The 23987-nt window shown below is 49.4% G+C and overlaps 1 protein-coding gene across 4 annotated transcripts in view; it reads right to left on the bottom strand.

Moving 5' to 3' along the window:
- Positions 1 to 13565, bottom strand: part of LOC148054812 (uncharacterized) — a 32733-nt gene extending 19168 nt beyond the window's left edge. Inside the window, exons 1-2 of one of the 4 annotated variants that reach the window (XM_087765950.1) lie at positions 13294 to 13565; positions 2287 to 3140 (exon numbers count right to left, since the gene is read on the bottom strand). In XM_087765950.1, coding sequence (XP_087622076.1) covers positions 2287 to 3140; positions 13294 to 13342 — 903 coding nt within the window. In that variant the 5' untranslated portion in view covers positions 13343 to 13565. Of the gene's footprint in view, positions 1 to 2286; positions 3141 to 13034; positions 13259 to 13293 lie in introns of those variants that run through there. The other 3 variants (XM_087765952.1, XM_087765953.1, XM_087765954.1) reach the window with 3 other exon arrangements.
- Positions 13566 to 23987: the final 10422 nt, after the last annotated feature.

Below are 23987 nucleotides of genomic sequence, written 5' to 3'. Positions count from 1 at the left end.
CACACGGCATTAAATAGAGATACAAGAGTACGTATACTGGCCTATATCAACATGAACTTAATGCAGCAGGAATTGATTTGATGGAACAATTTGGTTTGCCATGTTTTTTGCCAAGCGGAGTGGGAATACCCTGTACTGGCCTGCTATCTTTCAGACAACATTGATTGCCTTTCCAGGAGTATCTGAATCCCTGAGATGATATCAGGCCAGGTAAGAGACTGGTTCCTAAGTACCATGCTGTATTTTGGACAGGTTACAGGCAAATGTGAGAACGACAGAGTAAGCCTGGAGCAGAGCCTCAGCTGGGGTGAACCAAGATGCATTCATCAGCTCTATGGGCAGATGATCAGCTGGACATTGTTTCTGAGTGGGTCTCACTCTGTCCTGCCTCTTGCATGACAGGAGGACAGGTCAACCTTCTGCAGGTTTGGCGAGGGCAGAAGGCTCTGCAGCTGCAGGAGCTGCACTGCCCTGTGCTCTGAGGCACGCAGCACAGCAGCAGCCGCAGGGCTGCGCAGCAGCCGCGGGCATTTCTTGCCTCAGCTTGGGTGCTACCTGGCATCCCAGCAGTGTGAAGAGTGCTGCTCTTGAGATACAGCAGCCTGGAGGTACTCTGTGAAGAGGGGCAAACTTCCCCAGCATCTAGGTCACAGCTGTATTTATACAGCTCAAAAAACAAACAAAGAAAAGTGCTCTGGGGCACAGAGCTTTAGCACTCAGCCAGTGAGGATATTAAAAAGGAGGGGAGATAAGCCACCAAGAGCTTCATTTCCTCTTCAGCTTCTTTCTAATTTATTCTCTTGTTTATTTAAATGCTCTGCTTTGGGAAACTGAGGCTCCATTTCACAAAGGATTTAAAGGAATTTCATGGGCAGCCAGAGCTGTCAGACAAGACCAAGCTGGCTGCAAACCCTGTGACAGAGAATTTAGGTAACTTTTTATAAAGTCTCCTTGTGGTCAAACTCTCCTGCTCCGGTCCTTTTTTGAACTCCATCAAAAGGCCAGGTCACTGACTGTTTAGGAACTGTGCAAAACAGACATCTGTCTTCTGCCGTGTGTGAGACAGCTCTGGGGAGGAAGAGGCTGCTCAGTTGGATTGTGTGTTGCTTGCAGTGCCTCGATGTGCAATGTTAACAGAGATGGGCCATCCCTGACCTTCCTCACTGCTTGGAAGGGTTTGGCATGCTGGAGAGGAAGGTTATTGCCTGGTGGTTCAGGGCCCAGGCAGAGAGGTCATGGTGAAACTATATGCACAGCACACAGCATTTCTCACTTGGCTTCCTCCCACCCATCTCCCATTCCAATTCATCACTATTACCACAATGAACACCCCGAGAAGAAATCCCCGTTATGCACTGTTTGATGTTTTTCGTGTGTCTGTGTGACCGTCTTCACCTAGTCTGCCCTTCTCCTTTCCCTTTGCTCATGGGGCTCTTTGGTCTGTCTCTCTGTCAAGAATCAGCTCCCCGGTTAGATCTTTCCTTTGCTGGTTCATGGAAGCCACCGGAGCGGGCAGGCAAGGCAGTGATCTGTCTGCGTCTTGGCAGGATGGGGCTTCAGGCAAAGCACTGGGGCGAGTGCTTGCCAGCATCCGCTTGGGAGAAGGTGCACAGAAGGGCTTTTTATTCTCCTGTCAGTGGCACAGTGGGAAGGCGCAAGGGGGAAAAGAGGGAGTCTGGAGTGGGACAAGCTGCTGAAATTATGTCTTTGCAGTTTGGTCTATGACAGCTGTGCTGGTGAGTTCAAATGGGATCTCCATCTCCAGCCCAGCAAAGATTTGAATTTGTGCATTAGCTCCCTGCTCACTCATTATTTGAGAGAGCTGGCTCAAGAGGGCAGGACAGGCCTCGACAGGAATGAACTACCCCTTAGACAAGTTCTTTCCAAATTTCAGTGCCCCAGCAGCAGTCCAGCTGTTCCCAGGAACAGGAATAACCTGACCTTGAAAAAGAAACTATGTTCTGATCCCCATCCCATGTATCAGACGACGATGACTAACTTCACAATCTTCATTTTAAGACCAGAATCAAGTCCATCCTCTAATCTAGGGCTTTTTAAAGCATCAGATCTCCATGAGCCATTAGTCACCCTTACCCAGACCGGATATATGTGAATTACTTCAGAATTTCGCTGCTATGAAAAGAGCTCTTAAAAATCAATTACCATGATTTTCAGGGGAGATTTTCTAACTCACTCAGATGTGTCCTAGTTCGTGACAAACAATAGGACTTGAACACTGACTGAGGTATTTGGACAGCTCTAAGATTCAGTTTAGGTGTTTCTTACCTCACTCAGTCTACAGCATTCATCCATGTATTCATCCAGACTGTCACTTGTGGGGTACTTCTTCAGCTGATGTCCGTGGATCTGAAGGTCTTGCATGCTGCCAAAGTTCTCTGGGAAATTGTCGGCAATTGTCTTTGGCTCTTCTATGGGACCTGGGCTGGGAAGAGTGCTTTCCCTGGGAAGGTCCGTCTCTGGGGTAGGTTCCTTTTCCAGAGATTGCCTTTCGTTCTGGTCAAAATGTTCATCAGGACTTTCTTCCTGAGGGACACTGAAGTCTTCAAGGGAAGCTGTAGGACCCTGCACAGCATCTGTCTCCTGGCTGTAGTACTCAGCTTGCTTTTCGCTCTCTGGATCTTGGTGGCTGACTTTTCTGGCACGCTCTTTACATGTTCTCATTATCAGATGGTCAATTTCTGGAGAAGAAGAGGTGCTAAGCACACCTGAGTCACAAAATGAGTCTCTGCTGTGAAGCACAAAGCTCTTCTCTGAACCTGTTGGCGTTGACGGAGAATTAGCCCCGCTTGGCAATTCAACCCCCGAGTCCTCGGACTCAAATTTGGAGAATCTGTGAAGTCGGCATTTGGACTCGAAGGCGCTGAGGTCAGGCAGTGTGGCTACATAGTCTGTGCTTGTCGGGGCATCTGCGTAGTCTGGATCTGCTGGTGCAGCTGCTGCATTTGGGTTTCCCTGGCAGTCTGGTGGGAGGCTGGTGCCGGGGAGATGGGAGTCTTCTATGCAGGCTGTGTCAGCTGGAGCCTCTGGGATTAAACCTGGGTTTTGAATTCCTTCATTGCTCAGTATCTTCATATGTGTTAGCACAACTTTGTCCTCAGCAGGTGGGCTCTTCTTACCTGCTTAAAAGAGAACAAGAAGGTCACAAGAGGCTACAAAACTCAGGGTATCATGCATCCCCTGAGGGATGTGAAATGTAGAACTGTCTATAGTAAGGTGGTAGAGGGGGGCAGCCCTAATTCGTTTTTCTTGAGCTATATGAAGCTTTCTTGTAGGCTTTGCTACAACAGAGGTGTTGTGTTTCATAGACCCGGAGTCCTTCGGGGGGAGTCATAAATGTACACAGAGTTCTGATTTAGTAGATAGGTAGAAAACACCACATGTAGCCAGATAACGTTTTAGCGATTACCTGCATACAGCAGAGAAGTGCATGTTCTTTCAGCATGCTAGACATTAAATTAAGACTAAAGTATTGCCTCTGATTCAATGTATTCTGAACCAGCAGAAAAAGGGTAAAATGAAGTCTGTCTTTCTGCGGACTTAAGTGAATTTGGGGTTGCAACAAGCAGTTTGCAAACTGTTTGGTATTCTCTGCACACATACAGGTGACCAAAAGCAAGTACTGATAGGAAAAGCAAACGAGGCACTGTAGATCTTTTTCACTCCCTGTATGGTTTTAGCTATGAAGTCATTTCTTTAAATGAACCCTTACCTTCTTTGTGAAAAGAAAGGACATGGAGGCAGCTGTGTTCATGAGCATTTTGCACATGGACAAAGGAGACTTGTTTTCACAATTATTTCACACAGTAACGTGGTAGAACAGTCTCTGGATGAAAGATTGATCTACAGAAGTTGTAGATCTGCCCCCAGGTTTTCTTACTGCGTTTCTGAATCTAATATTTCACAGTGCAGACTTCTGATTCACACTGGGATGAGAGCCAGTGTGAAAGCTCTGCATCCATCCTTTAGCAAACTGCAAATCTCAGCTCCAAATCCATCTGCTCATGGATTTGGGACCAGGAATTGCTGCAGTACAAAACTGCAGTTTCTCTGGTATCTTTTCCCTTATTAGTGCCTGACCCAGAGCACCTCAGAGGGCTACAATGCACACACTTTTAAGGATATCTTATTTCCTACTTCATTTCCTTTCATTCCCCTCTCTTACTTCCTTCCTTTTCACCTGACATCAAACCAGCAGCTGCCTCACAAACTCACTCCTGGTAACGTAACTATTCCTAGGTAAGCAGAGAAGGCTGGGACCCCTCGCTAGCGGTAGAGTGGGGAGAGCTCTACTGCGCAGCCCTCCTTCACGGTAACCCAGAAAACTCCCTGTTTCATAAATAACCTGTTTTCCAGCCTTCCCTCCTCCAGCTTGCTTTCCACAATGTCCACAGACAAGGGAGACTTTTACTCATTAAGGCCAAGCTAGCTATTACATGAATCATTTTCTATTTTATTTAAATTCCTTCTATTTGATCTTGAGGATTTCTTGGGATAGCGCTGAAATACGCCCTTTGCTGTCCATAGGCAGCCATAGGTTTAATATGTTACACTGGATTTTCAAAGGGCTGACAGTGATAAATAATCCCATCTGATGGGCTTTTTATGGCATTTCGGTACATAGTGCTTATAGCCCCTTATAGAAGATCTTGTTTATCATATACAGAATTGCAACTGCCTTCCTTGGGAGGATTCACAGCCATTTCTCCACTGTAAAGAGCCACATTTGGGACAGTCAGTGCCAGATCGTCAGCAATGCAACCCAAGTACATTGCTGTGGTGGGGGACAAGAGAAAGACATTGCCCACAGAAATGCCACAGGAAATCTCAGCAGGAGCTGCCTGTGCTGGGCTGGGTAACAACCCTTCCACTTTTGGGATGAGCATGATGGACCCTGAACGGTGGACAAGGAATAGGGAGACTGGTTTTTGCAGCTTCACACGCAGCAAAACACCACCTGTAAGAACGAGCTCAGTGCCAAGTCTTGGAAGGAGGAGGTGGAGCTGAATTGTTCTTGATTTGGAGTGAAGAGGACCTACCTGCTCAGCTACAAACACTTCTCAGCAGTGAGAGACAAAGCATTGTATCTGCATGAAAAACAGAAGGCTAACAGGCTCTTCTGATGGCATCACCACCCCAGATGGCACAACAAAACCACTGAGAGTCAGGAGGAGAAGAGTTGCATTGCTGCACTTTCTTTTTAAGAACAAATCATACAGCTGTCAGTCTGACCAGGAATTACCATATGCAATGGTAGTCCCTTCCCACAGACTCTGATTGCTGTCACTTATTAATCACGCCATGCTTTGATTGGAGATTCTCTCACTGTCTTTCAATCTGTCCCTTTTTTTCTTGCTTAACCAGTTTCACCATGGCCTACACAAATATTTCTTTGTCTGAAATCAGGAAGCAGCATATTAAAATAAGGTCTTGCTGCCTACAGAAGGAGATGTCAGATGCTTTAATTCATATTTTTTATGGCTACAAAAGCTACCATATGTACCAGAAAGTTTGGCTAGGGTAGAAAAAAATAAAAAAGGAGATGAAATCTCTGACCCCCTGCGTGAGGGTCCCCTTGATGCCAACAGCTCCAGTGCTGAGAAAGGTCTGTGCTGTGGACAACATGGTCCTTTGCTCTCCCCATCCTGTGGTCACTAGCCACATCGAATGGTTTCACAACAATTTCTTGTTTATCTGTTCTAGGTTGCAAACCATTGGTCTCGGCACTGGCAGGTCCTAGTACCACAGTGTTTGAGCATTTCTGATTTATCCTCCCAACCCCTTGCGATGATGCAAAACGCTATCACCCCTACTACCATAAGTCCAGACTGGATGCAAAGGATGGCAGGATTTTGCAACACACTTAGGCACCTCATTCTCATTCGTTCAGTGATACTTTCCCATGGTCAATGAGGTCACCTATGCTACAGTGGAGAGATCTCCCATGATTAAGGCACTGACCTGAAACTCAAGTTTTTCTTGCTGCACCTCACTGAGGGAATAGTCTCTTCTTCCTCCCTGTTAACTGGGTTATGGAAACTAAACTATAGGGCTTCCAACAAGCAGATTGTTTCTGCTACAGATCTTGAAAGAGGCATACAAAAATGCTCAGCTCTTTCAAGCACATTGCCAACAAACACCAGAATGGTGCAATTAAAGCTCATCTGTGCAATCACAAAATAAAAAAAGTGAGCCAGACCCTCAGCTGCTATAAATTAGCTCATTACCAGGGCCCCTAACAGAGTTGTGTCAGCTAATTCTGGCTGAGGACTTGGCCTGTAAGTGCTTTGTATAACAATACCAGGGGCCCAGAGCAAAGCAGGGAAGATGGACTCCTGCCTGGTACTGGAGGGAGTATGCTGCAAGGGTATGGTTACAACACTGCACGGAGGCTTCTGAAAGGAGGTGTGAAGAACTTCAGAGAGCTGAACGGCAGCATTAAGGTTGGTAGGATGTATTTACTGGTGCTGGAGGCCAGCCAGGTTTGACACTGCTGCTCCTGGGAAATCAGCCAAGATTGTTGTTGTTGGTTTTTGTTTCCTTTCCCCTGGATTGGTTTTCCACACCCCTTCTGGGCTGGGGGGTAAGGTACCAAAAGATGCTGCTTTCAGACAGCTGGCTGGGACACTGGTATGGCAGCAGGGGGGGAATGGAGTTGTATGTGCACGCTTAGGAATCAGTATGGCTTCCTGCAGCATCTCCGGCAATGCATGCCTAGGCCAAACATTGTCTTAGGTTAACTTGCGCTACTTGCCTAGTAGCCCTCTCAAATGGTTATATGGCTCTGTAATCACACTAGAGATAAACAGTGTTCCCTGGGTTGTAATATAACCCTGTAACTGACAGTGACCGATTATGTGTAACCTTGGGCAGGCTGCTGGACCTCCCGTGTCTGAACAGCTGGGGAATAAGACTGCTTCCCATTTAATGGGGAGGTGGTAACAGTGAACTAGCTAATATCTGAAAGTAATTAGTAGGGAGTGAAAGGAATTGATGTGTCCCAGCTAAGTCTCTAGAACTTCGCTTTGCTTCATTTCCAAATTGCTTTCTAGGATACTTCTCTGTCGCCAGCAGCCTAGCAGAGAAACTTAAATCCTTCAAAGGTGAATACACTCCCATCAGCTGCTGTCCCAAGGCTTTGCTTTCCTTCAAGTTTTAAGTCCAAGTGTATTTTTCCTGTTGCACAATAACTAGCAGCTGCCAGGGCACAGCCTAGTGCATTAATATAGAGATTTCTGACCTGAGGGAAGAGGGTGGATATCTAAACATGAAATTGCTTTCAAGAAGTTTCTTTATCCCAAGTAAGTTGCACGCAAGAGATGCACTCCAGCAACTCCCTAGGCAAAACTCCCAGTCCTGCCCAGGCCCAATTCCTGCAAAATCTCCCACCTTTCTAGTAAACTAAGCCAAAAGTCTGTATTCAAATCCCTATGCTCCAAAGCATTGAAATCCAGGTCCAATTTTTTCTTTTTTGCATCTATGCCCGTGGCTCACAGCGACGATTCACTGACAATTCCTTCGGTGCCAGCCCTGTTAAGCTCTGCTGTGTCCCTGAGAGGGGTCTTTGGCCTCTGATGCGCTGACTCAAGTGTCATAGCACGTGATCTTCTGATGCATCTGTACTGGTGGTGGGAAGCGGCCAGGTTGGCAGTGAGATTGAGCGCTGCTAGTGGCAGTACAGAGCTATACCATACAGCGCTGCCCTGTGCTGCTCTCGTCCCTTCTGGTCTGTGCCCACCCATCTTCTCAAAATGTTTATCCTCATTTGTAGGCTGCTTGGCATGGGAAAAATCTCTGTTAAAGATGTGCACAATGACTGGCACAACTGGAGCCAAACCTTTGCTTGTCTCCATCTGCTGTTGTGTTACAAATGATAGCAGCATTAGAGCCATCACAACGCTCTGCTTGTCCCCAGAGCTGCTGCAAGGTTCATGTGCACAGTGAACCCATCCATGGCTGGTGGTGCTGGCAGAGTTGCAGTCTGAGTTGTGCAGGGAGAGGCACAAGATGAGCAGTCCACAGACTGCTCCCCACTCATATCTACCAGAAGACATTAAACTCCTTCTAGATTTAAATCCAGAAGACCAGAACTTTCCAACTGTAGTGTGCCACAAGAACAAAGTACCAGAAACAAAGGGCATCGCCAATGACTTGGGTTGCTGGAGTAGCAGAGATTTGGCACAGCTGCCCTACAAAGGAAGACCAAAGTCAAACCCCATCATTCCTACCAGTCTGCTTAGACCTGATCACAGGAGCGAGATACACGTGTGAAGCCCCAGAAAAGGTTCTTCAGCATCCCGTAAAGGACCCGCACAGCCTGCCTAGTAACTCCTTTCTAGCTCCAGCTGTGCCAAGGATTAAATCCTCTGCCATGCAGGACAGGTTCTGTGATGGGGCTGTGGCCTCCAAGTAACAGACTGAGAGATGATCATCAGCTTTTGAAGAATCATTAGGCAGCAGTGACCAGTGAGCTGGAGTCACTCATGACCTAGAAATCAAAGACTGCCTCTCCTATTCAGTCCTTGCATTCCCTCATTTTCCGTCCTTCCTGTACAAAAAGTCTCCCTTTAGTCCTCTCACTGTGACACATTCTCTAATACCGCTGGCAGTACAGCTCAGGTGGTATTTCCCTTTCACTGCGAAGAGGGGATTTTTTTCTCTCGCCAATGATGAGGTCTTGATTTCCCAGCATTTAAGAGAAAAGGTGTCACTTCCTTTCTGAAACAATAGGCATTTTTTGCTGCTTACTCTTCCCCCATATGTGCTGAGGGGTGGGGCTGGGTGGTGGGGCTGTGCCGGCACCTCCTTCGCAGCACTAGCCCACCAGCTGGCCCCCACCCGGAGCACACAGGAGCTGTCTTACTTTCCTAGCTGGGCAATGGCTGTCCCTTGCATAGCCCTGTGGGCACAGTGAGTCGTTGCAAGGACAGGACCCCAATACTTAGAAGAATTGGTTTACTCTTATGCTGCCAAAAGACCCAAACAAAACAACCCAAGAAACAAACAAGCACCACTCAAAAAAACCAAACCAGCAACCACTACCAGTCGACCCTCTGGGCGGGAAATCTATCTCCACAGACCTTTGCCATGGACTTCCATGGGGCAAGGATCTCCCTGCTTCCTGGTGCTTTACAGGCCTGTTGAAGACCTGATGCCAGTCCTGGCAATGGCAGGGGTGCTGCTTGGCACGGAGTTTCTGCAGGCAATCTGCCTTCCCAACACCTTTCAAGCAAAGCTAGTCTGTGAGCATGCTGCTGTATCTTGGGCTGCCCAATCTGAGCAAGGGCTTCTCCTAAACAATTGGGACAATCATGAGCCTAAGAATTTCTATAGGGAGCTTATGGAAAGGTCTTGTGTCTTCAGTGTACCTGTTACAACCTCTATCTACAATGGCAGAAACTTGTGAAGGCTTGAAAATCACTGTGATAGAAATATTTTTTTTACTGTAATTGTGACTGAAAAATCCACGTTTCCAGAGGAACACACTCCCATGTGGTAACTGAATATTTGCATGATAGACCCGATTCTCAAAATTTCAATTTATCCAACTGGGGAACTGAAATGCCTGTGGATTTCATGGGAGTATATATACAATTTGATTTGCTTGAAATGTTGAATGCGAAGGAATAATTACAACAAAGCTGAGATCTCGGACAGTCCTTGAACAAAAAGCACAAAGTTCTTGGATCATTTGGCTCCAAGGTGCTCTCCAGTCTCACTGTTAGTTAAGTGTGTGAAGTGCCTCCGGATGATAGTTTGGTAATAAACGTGACCAGAAATGTTACGGATTCCCCCATAGCTGCAGCTGTTAATGATAAATCCATATAAAATAGGTGCTGAGAGAAAGATAACAGGGTTCAAGGACTCTGACTGAATAGGCATTCATTGCTTTAATATGTATGTTTTAGAAGAGGAGGAGATAATTATAGCTCTTTTCAGGCATTTGAGGAGGAATGAGAGGGAGATTGATTGTTTACTGATGGATATAGTTGGGTGAAATAAAGAGGAAATGGATTTCCAAGTAGAGAGGCCACTTGACATTTTTACAGCTTGCTTCTATTCATTCCAAGTGACCTGTGAAGTTTTTGAAACAGAGCGACAGGTCTGATGGATTAGTGACCTCTGGCAGAAAGTCCCGGGGCACAGCAGGTCCCCACAGACCACCTGGTTTATTGGAGTTACTTGTGTAGGCTGGCAGTCACCAGTTTTTAGACCAACACTTGACTTTGCACATAGCGCCAGCTGAAGAGCGTCTCCTACTCGTTACGGCATTTACCCTGCAACTTATTTATTTGGATATAGAGCCCAGTGGGAAAACCAGGCCAAGGATAACTTTGGTGCACAAGGATCTGTGCCCAAGTTCTCCCTACTCTGCAATGTAACCGCTCCTGGGGTGGGGGGGAGGCTCAGCTCCCACAGTCACCTATGGTGCTTATTTGTGAGACTTTGTCAGGGAGATGACAGCTCTCACTAAAGACCTGCAAATCCTTCTCCTTGGAAATTCCTGTGTGCTCCTTCAGGAGAAGGGTTCAAAACCTTAAATAAAGGAAATGATGCTTTCATAAGCAGCACTGTATAATAGCAAATTTGGCATGAAGCTCACTAATGTGTCTGAACAGAAAATGAAAGCAATGGAAACAAATATACCACACCTTGGCAAAAACTGTCTAATTTGGGAGATCTTTCCTTACTCATCTGATTTGCAGGCTGCCTCATATTGCAAAGGAGTATTCAGCCAGAAAGGAACTAGGAGATAGGAGGCCCTTTGCAAGGATGGAACTTGCCCCCCAGGGATGACAGGTATGTAGTAATTCAGGTTTTATTGCCTATAATAAGCTTGGATAAACAACTGTTCAATAGCCTCACAGACCAAAGCCATTAAGACCCCAGTGCTTCAACTGAAGCCAAAGGAACTCATGAATCGTATCAGAAAGGTCACTGTTAACCCATTCTTCATGTGCAGTCATTGCTGTCCCTAGGCAAAACCCCAGAGAGCCTCTGTTCAAACGAGGTAGCAGTGGGCAGGTGTAACCGTACTCTTTGGTATGTCTGAGATCTTTTATGGTTCCAATGAGAGTGCTGACAGTTTTTGGGTTTGTTGCTCTTTCTGGGGCCACACAAGGACCGTGGTGAGATGACAAGGAGGAGGTGGTGGTGATGCAGGGCTCTGTAGCTGCAGTAAACTGAACTTGCTGATATAAGAGGTTCTGCCACCCTGATACTTCTGCTCTAACAGCCCCCCCTCAGCAGGGGGGAAAGGTTCAGCCTATACCCCTGTTATTGAGCTGCCACTCAAAAAAAAAAAAAAAGTTTTGTTTGGTTTATATTCTCTATCTTAAGCTGCATTTGGAGATGCAACTTTGAAGTCCCTGCTGCAAAGCTTGCAAGAAACAGCATATTCTCAGCTCTTTCTGAGTAGAGATGGGGTCCAAACCAGGACACAAATAATATTTGGCGCCTCTTTCCAGCCGAGGTGATTAGGGAGCACTGTCCCTGTTTCTTATTTGGAGAAATTCTAGCTGGATCTCTTTTTTTGATTCTCAGTGCTCTGTGTGATGAGTCTGTTCCCCCACCAAAGCTTCCACCTACCCCTACAACAATACTGCTGTGTCTGGGTGATGAGGGACACTTCCATGTGGAAGAGCAAGCTTCCTTTCCCCTCCTAACCCTGCCGTCAGGCTTGCACTATATAGCTTGGGGGGAACAAGTTCATGGTCAAATTACATCCAGGGGAAAAAAAAAAAAAAAAGAGCAGTTTCCACCATCCGGTAAAATGGCATCTCTTCAAGCACTCTCCACATCTTGTGGTGATGCTGGAGTGCTGTCACAGCAGCACTGCTCTAGAGCCCTTCGTATTGTCAGTTAAAAATGCAGTCTCCAGACCAAAGCCAGGCAGAGCAATGAGCTTCAGGAGCTTCAGCAGCCCTTGCTAGTACAGTGCCCAGCAGTTACCTCCTCAAGCACCTCAGAGAGGCTCCAGCTCACACCGAGCTCCGAGTAGTTGCCCCGAGCAGGAGCACTGGGAAGCGCAATCCCAGCAGTGAGTGCCTGAGCAGATGCCCATGAACGTGGCAGCTCTGGTGACTCTGCAGGACCTCCTGCACTGCAGCAGTCCAAGGAGGCGGGAGTTCAGCATACAGGTGGGAAGTCAGGACCCCAGGAGGCATAACCGCTCCAATGCTGTGTTTTGTAACATCTTTACCATCCTGCTGTTGCGCAGCGCAATACACTTAAACTCTGGCAAACCCTGTCTGTAGCCACCTCCGTGCCAAGCAAACCAACCCAGTGCAGTGATGTTAATAGAGACAGAAACTGCAGATCTCTCTTTACAGCTGGTACAAGCCAAGCTGACTGGTAAGCAGGGATGCTAAGGGGATTCTGCTACCTGAGGCTTGTGATCTCAAAGCCTGCAGCACTGTCTGAGGAATAAAACACACCAGACCCATTGTGCCTGAAAAAGGCAGTCTGAGACCGCATCATTTGTTTTGACAACAGACTTACAAAGTTACAAGTGATCTGCTGCAGGTCCGTAGCTGCCTTCCCTGCCTGGGTCACCTCATCTGCACAGAGCAGGAGGCAGCAAATAAAACCTCTCACACTCGGGATAATCCCTGTTGGATGGGGACGTAGAAGCCTGGGAAGCGATCCGATCTCCACTGCCAGCGCAGCGGCAGGCTGAGGGCAGCCCCGATCCGCCTCACGTCAGTGCAAAACCCCAGCCGCGCCGGCGGGACGGGTGCGCCCGGCCGCTCAGGTGCCCGTCCCCGGTGTTCACCCTTACTGCTCCCGTCCTAAGCGGTTCGCCCTCCTTCCCGCACAGACCGCTCCCAGTCACAGCGCTCCCGCTTCTCCCGCTGTTCTCTCGCAAGCCATTCCACCCTTACAAATGCAAAATAAGCCCGTTTTCAGAGGAAAACAAATCGGTTCCTAAAGCGCGATCCTTCCCCCCGGCAGCCCCGGGGCAGGAGCCGACCGGCCGGAGGCTGAAGCGAGGAGGGGGCTTATTGCAGCCTTACCTGCGTGGGGGCAGAGGCAGCCGGAGAGCAGGGAGCGCAGCATGGGGCCGGGGCCGGGGCCGGGGCGGCAGCGGTGCGGTGCGGGCAGCCCGTCCGGCGGGGCCCGGGAGCGGGGCGGGCCGGGCTGGGCTTGCCCTAAGTACGCGGCCGCCGAGGGGAAGGAAGGGGGTGGCGGAGGAGCGGGTTCGGGGAGGTGTGCCGGCAGCCGCCGGCTGGCCCCGGGCGGGCCGGGGCGGCCCCGGGGGGCGGCGGGACTCACCTCTCCTCCAGGGCGCGCCCAGGGTGAAGCTGCGGTGCCAGCCGAACATCCCGGCAGCGGCCGCCCTCAGGGGCGGGCGGGGGACGGGGACGGGGGTGCCATCGCCGCCGGCCCTCCCCGGGCTGATGCGCGTCCCCGGTGGGCGAGCGGGGCCCGGGCTAGGGCATGGCGGGGCAGCAGGCAGGGCTGCCGGCGCGGAGGCTGCGGGGCGGCGAGCGGGCGCCCGGCCAGCAGTGACTTATAAAGGGAGCAGCCCAGAGGAATGCATCTCCTTTGGCTGATAAGCCGAGATGACTGGAGGGGTTTGAACTACCTTTGCAACCCCCAGAGGAGAGAGGAGGAGAAAGGAAAAAAAGGGTCGGGAGAGAAGAAAAAGAAAAATATTTCAGCACTTGCATAATGTCAATAAACAACCCCCCTCTCAAGTGGCAGGGAAGGAAAGGCTGGAATGTTTCGGGTGGGGAGGAGAGAGAGTAGAGTGGGTTTGGTGGGTTTTTTTCTTTTCAGTTTTTTTCTTTCTCTATTTAAATCTCATGTTATGTGTTCATAATGCAAAACTGCCTCGGTTGTAGCTGGGGCTGCAGGCTATGGGTAAGAGGGGTGAGGGGGAAGCGGCAGGACTGTTCCGAATGCGAGCTCCCATGGGCAGGTTTGTGGTGCCACCCCACTGGAGTGAACTTTAAACACGCAGGCCAGGCACGAAGAGCTCTGGCATGCCCTGGGCATGGCTGCGCTCACCGGAGTGCTGCCTTGGGAAACTCCTAGGCTAGGTTTAAGCAATACAAGCTCCCTACAACCAACAGCCCCATAACCTATACGGGGCCTCTGCTTGCTAAGAGAGCACCAGTTCCTGCATTACTCTCCCATCCAGACTTCTGCTGACTCTGGCACTGTCAGGAGAAAATGTGCTGCTCCACCGGTTAAACCGGCCTAATTCTGTGGACTTCAGCTGTCCACAGGATCAGCGGCCCCAAGGAGACCACAGAGAGCCAGTGGGTGCTACAGCCCTGCTACAAATGCCATGAGAAAGCCAGGCGGGAGGGGAGCTGTCAGGGGAGATCCAGTCCAGCTGCCCTCTCACTCTGCTCCCCCAGGTGCTGATCCTCCTGTGCCTCTGCAACAAACACCACAGGCCAGATAGCCACTGAAATGAATTGTCTTTTTGCTGTAGCAGTCACTGGAGTTTGCTGATTGGCACCAGACACAATTTAAAGACAGGGTATTTAATTGCCCCCTTTCCCTTACCACAGTGCTCTTGTGTTTAGTTATTATTTTATTGCTCCCAAACTCTTGTCATCCAGCAGAAGGCATCCTTCTTCCCCAGGCTGGGAGATTCATTATACTGCTCCCCCCTTGCCTCCCACTGCCATGGGATAGCGTGTTTGTGGGCTGCACCCAATTTCCTGTGGCACTCCAGGCACGTATCGTGCACCCAGCGCCTGCTCCTGTTTTTCTGGGAAAGCCAAAGAGGGTTGTGTCCAGGGCTGGTGAGAAGGAAAGGCCATAAATTCTGTTGGGGAAGAAGGTCCCTATTTCTTGCACTGAGACAGTCCCAGGCCAGGGAGACGTGCACCACTGTGGTTACTACTGTGTGCTTGGCACGCAATGTGCTGCCATGCTCTATCCATGCTACTGGCCTGGGCTCACTGTCTCAGCTCCCAGCTTCAGTGGGCAGACTTGAATTATTATCGCAGTGGAAGGGTAATTTACAGGTGACTTAGCATGAATTCAGTAGCATTCTTAGCAGCCAGAGGAATTTTAGGGACACAGCATTACCCTCTCACCTCCAGCTCTGCTGTTCATATACCGTTGCACACTCCTTTCTTCCTGCCATAGAGTTCCATTGTTTTGTACACTGCTGAACACACTCGTATAATATCCAGAGGCTTATTTTTTAAATAACTAGTTTGGAGAAGGAAAAAATTCTACCATGCTGATGTCTGTATATAGCTGCTACTCAAAGTGCTCTGAAATGTCTCTACTTTGCAGTGAGCAAAATGTTTGATGCTGTCAGAAGACTAGGTTCCTAAGGAGAGTCTCAAGCTGGCCGTTTCGAAGCTCAGTTTACCCCCTTGTGTTCAACAAATGCTTGGGGCCAACAGAAATGACTGTGTTACTAAAATATAATAAATAAAAGAATCCAGTGACAGTAAGCTTTTTGAACAAGAATAAAACATCTGCTGGCATGTGCACAAGCCAAGCACTCCAGCCCTGAGCTAGGGAAAAATGTGGAAAGAAAATGGCTGGCAATGAGTGCAAGATTTTAATGCTCTGGCTACTCTTACAAGAGGGTGTATTTGTTTGTATGTAACTGATAATTAATATTGGAAGTGCCCTGTGTTGACACAATATGTGACAGTGTTCAGAGTCTAGAGGGCCCCACAAAGCTGTTGTTAGGTGTTGTATGTGGTTATTTTTGTCTACACTTGAAAAGTTTTCATAGCATAACTGTGTTTTATGTATTTTTTCAACTCAGGTTTATTGGCTATATTAGCATCAAAATGTTTTACACTTGAATAGCTTAGCACTGGATCAGGAAAAAGCTATAGCATGCTTAGGACTTTTATTCCAGTGTAAATGCATCTACCTGAAGGGAGATTTTACCATTTTGTAGTTGTAGTATTAACAGCAGTGAAACCTCCCAAAGGGCAGACAGCATCAAAACTAGCCCACAAGCAAGAAATGAAAGCTGTGCCTAGTTTTGGTGTCCAAACTTGAAGCAAGTGCAGAAAAGAGAAACTGATTATTAATGTGCTTTTGTCTAAACCTTGTGAACACCCTGGACATGGAAAAGGTCATACCCCTCTGTACAAAAATACATTGAGTCCAGTTGCTACCATAGTCCCGCGAGAAAGGAACGATGCTCCTATCCTGCAGCTCTATCCCTTGTCAGGCAGCAACAGCATTGCCAGGTCTCACTATTTAACTGGGAGTTTTGAGACAGTCTGGCTCCTTTTCCTTAAAGTCCAGCCTGTTAGTAAGGGCAGTGTGGGGTGCCGGAGTCGAGCTGTATGTTGCTGTGCTGGGGGCAGAGCACAGGGATGGGGAGGAACCAGCCAGGAGGGGAAAAGGACCTGCCTCAGCCGCAGGGACAGCCTGGTCCGAGGACTGGGGCCACCTTACCAGGTGCCTCGTGAGGATGCTGTGGTTCATGGCACATGCTGCATCTGCCCTTACCCTGCGGCTGCCAGGCCTTGTGCCAGGGCTCCTTCCCATCCACTCATGTGCTGAGAGTGTGGGATGGGCTCTCTGAATTGCAACCAGGCAGGAAATTCCCTCTCGAGCTGCGGAGGATGTAACGGGAAGAGGAAAAACGTCTTAGTCAGCATCAGCTTCATTTCTGATGGATGCATCAATTTCCTCAGCCATAAGAAAACTCTCCACCCAAAGAAGTCCTCAAGTGTGGAAAGCTGTTGTGTCTCTGGATCCCCGGGGCATACAGCTGCATCCTATCTTTCTTGTCACCTTTGTGAGACTTGGGGCTGGTGGGAAGCGACTTCAGAGCAGAGGGCACTTCCCTACCATGGGGAACCCAGGCACCAGCTCACAGGGAGCCGCTCAGCCTTTGCACCAAGGAGGGTGGGTGAGGGTGTGTGGCAAGGTCTGTTTATAGTGCAGTTCCCAGATTAGGCACCTGGAAAGCAAGAGAGATATATTTAGTAGTGACTCTTAAAACTATATGGGCCATTGTGCTGTTCCTCCATGCCCCAGTTACTACTGTGCACTACAGGGGTTGAAATCACCCCCAAATCTCCCACAAAAGTGATTCCTACAGAGTCCATTGAGATGCTCTCCAGTTGCAAAGGAGGATGCCTGTCAAAAGTGATCTTTGCTTCAAAAAACTCACTAAAAGCCAGTTTTTGCAGTAGCAGGACAGAGCCCTGAGCATGTGCAGCCCTGCATGGGTGAGCTCTCCTGGCTGGGGCAGGTGTTCCTCTGCTGTTTGGCTTTAGGCAAGTCCCCTGTGCAAATAACTTCATCTCCTTTTGCCGCAGCTTGTCTGGCAGAACAGGATTTTTGTCAGTAGTTTCAGGACCCATCTTCTTTAAGTTGTGCAGCCCCCAAATCACAGGATTTCTCAATCATGTAAAAGGCCCCCTCCACCTGGCGTGAAGTATTCATGGTGAAGAAAAACACATTCCAATAGCATTGTCACTGTGGTTTCACACTGAAGCACACAATGAAATAACTGTCAACCTTTCATCATATGTATATATTAGACCTCATTTTCCATCCCGTTCCCTGACCCCCTTAGTTAAAGGCCAGATCTGGACAGGTTGCTCGACTACCTCCAGGTTTGGTTTGTACACCTGCAGTGTGGCACAAAAGGACCCTGCGCAATGCAATCACCGCCTCGACTTGAATACATTTTCTTTCATTCTGGTACAAGCAAGGTTTTGGGATGTAGCTGACAGAGGGACATTGGATCCATGTGACAGCCTGGGAAAAAGGGGGGATATAATGTTGTGCTATGGAGGGGCTCCCCATCAGCAGAGAAGGGACAGGGAGGGGATGATCTCTGCAGCAGCCATCAGGGTTGGCTTGGACTTGTCCCTGATGGGTGACTGTAAGTTTTAGCTGCCCAATCAGCCATGCCAGCGGTGCTGTATTGATCTCGTTTAAGTGAGGATTGGCAGCACCTCCCACGTGAGGGTGTGCAGTGCTGCCCCGGGGGTACCCTGGTGCCACGGGGCTGGCTGCCCGGCAGAGCCCTGCGCCGGGCGGTGTGCCTGCATGCACAGCTTGGGGAGCCCATGCTGTCTCAGACAGCAGCCCCTCACACAAGGGTTGGGTCAAGGGCCAAAAAAAAAAAGGGGGGGGGGGTCTAAAAGGCAATGCATATTTGCATTCTTGTAAACAGAAGTTTCCAGAAGAGTCCAGTTTCCTGTGAAACAGTTCTTCTGCTAACGTGGCAATGGCCTGCACGTGTATAGCTGGTCCAGGTGAAGGTTTGGGGTCAGGAAAGAGGAAGTCGTTTTACTGCAATGCCCTTACAGTGCAAAAAATAGCTTGCTGGGGTAGTGAGCAGCTCTTGAATCTGTTAGCCATAACATGTTAACGCCTGCAAATCTTGTGTCTTGCTCCAGACACTTGTTTAGATACATTGCAGTTTTTGCACTTTCTTTGGGGAATCTGATAAATGCAGTAAATACTCAAAATGAGCAAAGCCTGTCTGTACAAGCAATGCCCCTCTGCATCTTCTTTGCCTCTCTCATGGACGCTGCTGCCCTGAGTGATTCCTCAACCACAGAGGAAGGGAGGCAGCTGCCACCCAGCTCAGCATCTACTGCCACGATTCTGCTTGCTGGTGTATCCACCAGCCTTTCCAGAGCAGAGAAGGCTCAATGCTGGGCCCGTTTTGGATCCTGGAGCAAGTACGTGGTCCCTGCTCGTCCCTGCTGTGAAAGGAGCCCTGGTGAGCCAGGTGGGAAGCAGCTGCCCAGCACTGTGCTCCAGGGAGCCAGGCCCGGTGGCTTGCCAGGCATATCCTTGTGTGCACGATGGAAACACCTTTGTGCTCACTGAGTTGGGCTGACGGGACCTTTGACTTTAAAAGCTGTTGCAACATGTGCTTAGACTCAGGATGCTGCTCTCTAACTCTCTGGAGACAGCACAGTCCGCCTTGCTCTCCTGTGGATTGCCTGCCCTGAGGGTCCACACCTTTCCCAGCCAAGGGACAAGCTGGCATATTTTGTCACCACCTTCCAAAGGCAGGCTGAGATGCGCCACGCTGCACTGGCTTCCTGGGTTATGGCACAACCCAAACCCTCCATTTTCCTCCTGTGATGCTGCAGGCTGGCCAGTGGCACGCAGGCACAGAGGGGTCCCCATCAGCTCTTCCTCCCCGGGCACACCTGCACCCCTCTCCGCCAGTGGTTTTGGGTCAGGTGCCTGAGTCAGCAGGTGCTGGGGCTCAGCAAGGAGAGAAGGGTGCCCGGCTCAGGATGGGACAGGCAGCAGAGTAGTGGTAGGCACCTTGGGGCCACACACTGGCGGAGCAGCCAGGCGCTAGTGGAGGAGCAGAGGGGAGCCACGCTGGGGAGCTGGGTGAGGGGCAGGAAAAGCGGCAGAGGTGCTTGAGGAGCAGCGGCAGCCCCTCGGGAAGGAAGGAAGGAAAGGCGGAGGCTGAGCCGGGTTGGGGAGAGAGGCGCCTTGTTTTTCTGCTGGGACCTTGGTGTCCTTGGGGTACCAGGGGGCTGCTTCAGTGGCCCCGACAAAGGGCAAGTCACAGCCAGGGGCACTTTGCTCCTGGGCTCTGCTGGGGGCATTGCCCTCCTCCGGGGTGGGGGACACAGCCCACTTTTGCTGCACTGCCTTTACTTCTATGATTCTTTAATTTATCTTCGTGATGGAGGGCAGCATCTGCTCCAGCTCAGCAGCCCTCAGCTCAGTCTCTCTGTGGGACAGTCCTGGCAAGTGCTACGGGGTTACTGTGAGGAGCACTCCGGCAACCTCCTGTCCCAGTTCACCTACCAGCATCCCCCTGCTTCGTGCCAAGCAGTGGGCAGCACCCCTCCCCAGAGCCCTGCTGTCACGGGAGCTGCCTCGGGGCCAGCCTTGTCCTTCCTCTCACCGCCTCACAGGTAATGCCAGAACAGATGGATGGGGAATTGTAGGGTGATCACAGCCCCAGGAGCAGATGACATGTGAGGGTGTCTGCCTTGAGGAGCTGTGCCTGCTGCCACCTGGCTCTTGTCCTCCCTGGGGGCTGTGAGCCTGTGCCCAGCAGTGAGCCCAGGCTCAGCCATCCATCTAGCTCATGGCATCCCCCAGTGCTGGGCCAAGCTTTCTCCCCACTCCCACAGGTCCTTTCACAAAGACCATCCAACAGGAGTGAGTGGCACTGTGTCCAACCTCGCATCTCTGTGTGCAGGCACCGGCCTGAAAATACAGCGATGGGGCAGGGTAAGGTGAGGGTCAGGGCACGGCAGCATAGCACAGCAGGGCTGGGTGCATGGCAGCAGGAGCTCTTCCCCTCTGCAAAGCCCTGGCTGAGCACACTGGAAGAGCTGCATAGTTTCATGCTCTGCTTTGTTGAGGGGAGACTGGTAAAACTAGACGGGAATCCAGGGGACCGTGACAGAAAAGATCAGAGGGCATGAGGGAAGGGTCGGGGAGTTTCCCACCGTGAAACTGGGGGAAAAGGTGACAAGGAGGAACGCAGAAGAGCGGTTTTGTTGACCTGGGCCTCCCTTTCCACCCTCTGACGTGTTTGCAGCCCTGTAAAGCTCCATCCAGGCCTGGGCTTGGCCTGTTTCTCTATCCATCCCCATCACAACTCTGCCCGGTGCAGAACGAGGGGTACCCTCCGCCCTTGCTCGGTCTGCTGTCGGGAGGCAGCCAGGCTGGGCAGGATCTGCCAGGCACACACCTACACCGTGTCCTGGGCCAGAGCTGGGGAACAAGAGTATCCAGAGCATCCCTCTGCTTGTTTGTTTCTTTGCTTTTTATCCCTGGAGAATCCCAGTGGCTGTGAAAGTGCTGCTTAAACCTTGCAGTTCACAGGGCTGAGGGGTTGGCAATCTCTGCCTCATTTGCCTTGTTGCAAATGCTGCATCGTTGTAAATGCTGCAATTGCTTTAGTTTTGAAATGCTTACTCTCAGTTTAGAGCAATCTGTTTCAGTGGAGTGCAAGAGCAGACCTAGATGTGACTTGCTAAATACATCACCAGAGTTTAAAGCAGTACAAATAGCAATTAATGAGATCCTGGGCAATTTGCATTGCTTTCCCCTGAATATATGTGCACACATCAGTAGAACTAAATATTTTTCTTGTGTAGCAGTTTAATTAGAACTTATTAAAGTAAACATGTCCTGAAGGTTTGAATATGATATCAGCATTGCATTACAAATGTCATTTTGATTAAATAATGGCTTCTTTGCTTGAACAGGATAACTATCCACCCGAAACACAGAGGTGAAACTTTAGTTAATAATAAAACTCCCACCAACTTCAATAGAGCTATATTTCACCTTAATTGTACTCATAATTACGCTTTCACAGTTTGATTACAGAATTGACTGTTTCCCACTTGGTGGGGGTATACATTGTTGTACACCTCCTACGACAAAAAAATGGGAACTAAGGACTGTTGACATGTAGTACATGAACCTTGGCTCACGAATGAGGTGATTTGCCCCATCCAGTGAAATGATGGAGCTCCCTTGTCCCTGGATGCGACAGGAGCACTGCCACATGGGCTTTCACTAAAGATGATACCGTAACATTAGCCTGGAGCAGTGGTTGCCAGTTCCTGTGGATCTGGCTACTCCAGTATTCAGGAGCAGTAACTGAGGTCAGCTGTGAATAGGTTTAAATATGCTGCACAAGACCTAACCTCTACTGGAAAAGTTTACAGGGGCTTCCCAGGCTGAAAAAGGTTGAAAACAACTGTCCTTGATGAGAAGATAATACTCAGTAGCCAAGAAACTGTCTGGATAACCCCGGGACATACTTCACAAATAGCATCTGTTTCTGCAAACCTGCTATTTAAAAAATCTCTTGCTGAAGCCAAATCAATGCTCTTTCATTTGTGTACAACTCTGATATCCAGTTCTTGGGTGTGTATTTCCTCTGGACATCCCGGAGGATATCTCTGGCTCCACTGTTTGTGAACTGAAGTTGGTAACGTGACTGTGGACCTTATGCCATGGTCTGTGTACATGACTGTGTCCAAGCAGCATGTGTGTGCTGCTGCTTGGCCCCACATCTGGCGCCTCCTTCACGCAGTGGAAAGAGCACAGGAGCTCAGGTTTGACACCACCTTTGAGGTGCTCTGCCTCCTTAGCACGTCAGTTCAGTGCTCTGTGCTTTTCCCTTCCCTACCTAAAAAAAGAAGGTAAAGCCAATCTCCATTGTAAAGCTGTGTGGGCATTAAAGCTATGAGTCTGTATTAAACTGGGTGTTTCCATGAGCAATGAGTGGCCACAGCTGTCCAGAGTAACAAAAGCGAGTTCGTCATAAAGAGGCATTTTTGCCCCTCCGAACTAACCCCAAAGCAGCGCTCTTCTAGGTCCAGATGCAAAATGTCAGTGATATGTTCATATCCCATCTGTTCAGGTCTAATCTAAGCCCACTGAATAAAATTAAATACTACCAAGGCCTTCTAGGGGTTGGGACCAGGACCATGATGAATCCGTAGTCTATATGCAGTGCTTGAGAGATATTTCCATATCCTGAAATAACAGGAGGCTTGTGATACATCACCTCATGACTCTGCGGTGCTCCGCGACTCACAGGATGGAGGACAGATGTCACCAAATTGTTGTACACTGAAAGAGTCGCTGCGCAATTGAACTGATGAGTTAAGACACACAGCTTTCCATGCCAGGTAAAAATAATGGGCATGTGTATTTTCAGTGGATTTGTGTAAGGAGAGTTTTCTTTGGTGCCTTCCACAGAGTTCCTGGCAGTGCTCTTAACAAAAAAAAAAAGAGAGAGTGAGAGCGAATCCTGACCTCCAGATGACCCAGCTTTGAATCTGGGTGATTTGCACTCCGACAGCACAATTTGCTTGCTCCCGAGTTAGTTTTAATGTGAAGGAACAAGCAAAGACACAATAAAATATTGTCCCAAGTTTGCAAACTGAATCAATCAAGCTCCAGTCTGTCAAAATCAGCAGTAGGTGGGGGCCAAACTTACCCTTGCCTCGATAACCCGTGTTCGTGAAGGCTGAGAAGGCAGCAGGAAACAAGGGAAGGGCTGCAAAGGGCTGCAGAGCAGATTTCAGGTAAGCTTGGCTGCCAGGGAGGCACCGAACTAGAGTCTGATTTTTCAGCAAAGTTTCCACATCTAACTGTTTCAGGGATATTTAAAGTCATGTTTTCAAAGCACACCATTACAGAGAGCCCTCTGGGAAGAGCTGGCTGATCATTTTAGTGCCCAAAAATGCAGGCTAAGCTGTTCTGAAGATCTGGCTCTGTTTGTGGCTGCTGAACTCTTTTAAAAGCCAAACCCTTTTTTCATATAAACACCAAACTGCCTGATGTCAAGTCAGGTTTGTAAGATAAGATAAGAGTGCTTCAGTGAGGAATAAATGGAGGAGAGTTTATGGAAACTGAGTTATGGTAAATAGAGAGCATCAAGAAGAAAGGGGTTTTATGTGGTGCTGTGCATAGCAGAGGTGGATAGAGAGTGTATATATATTTTTCAGAGCTGTGGGAGAACACGACGAGAGGGAGGCCAGGGGTTCCCCACCCCTGTCATTGCAGCAGCCAGGAACCCCATGCCACAGGTCTGAGCAAGCGGATCTAGAAGCTGGTGGGGTGCAGCAGCACAGGCTCAGCGTTTCAGAGGCAAGCTCAGAGGGCGATGAGAGGAATGGAGGGAATGTGATAAGACTGGGGGAGGATTTGGTGAGGGAAGGGGAAGGAATGAGCAGGGGAAAGGAGGGTGTGTGGGGAGGCCAGGAGTGCCCCTTTCCACTGTCTCCCAGTTTCCCCATACTGGAGGCAGGTTTGGGTCCCTCAGCTGAAACACCAGGGAACTGCTGCACTGAGGTGTGTCCCCGTTCCTCTTATGGATGAAGCAGATACCCTGACTAGTGTCCCTTCAGCCATCCCTGATGGCAGGCATAGGGGACAGTGTGCTGCCAGCAGCCACTCATCCTGGCCACCAGCAACCTCAGAAATAGCAAGCCTTTGTTGTCATTGTCCTTGTGTTTATAGATGACTTGGCCCAAGCAAAGATGAAA

The sequence above is a fragment of the Nipponia nippon genome, unplaced genomic scaffold (genome assembly GCF_047370975.1).
Source record: "Nipponia nippon isolate SJK-2023a ecotype South Korea unplaced genomic scaffold, ASM4737097v1 scaffold_3, whole genome shotgun sequence".
NCBI classification, from domain to species: domain Eukaryota; kingdom Metazoa; phylum Chordata; class Aves; order Pelecaniformes; family Threskiornithidae; genus Nipponia; species Nipponia nippon.
The sequence above is the reverse complement of the archived record's forward strand: the minus strand, read 5'-3'. Positions and strand labels throughout refer to the sequence as shown.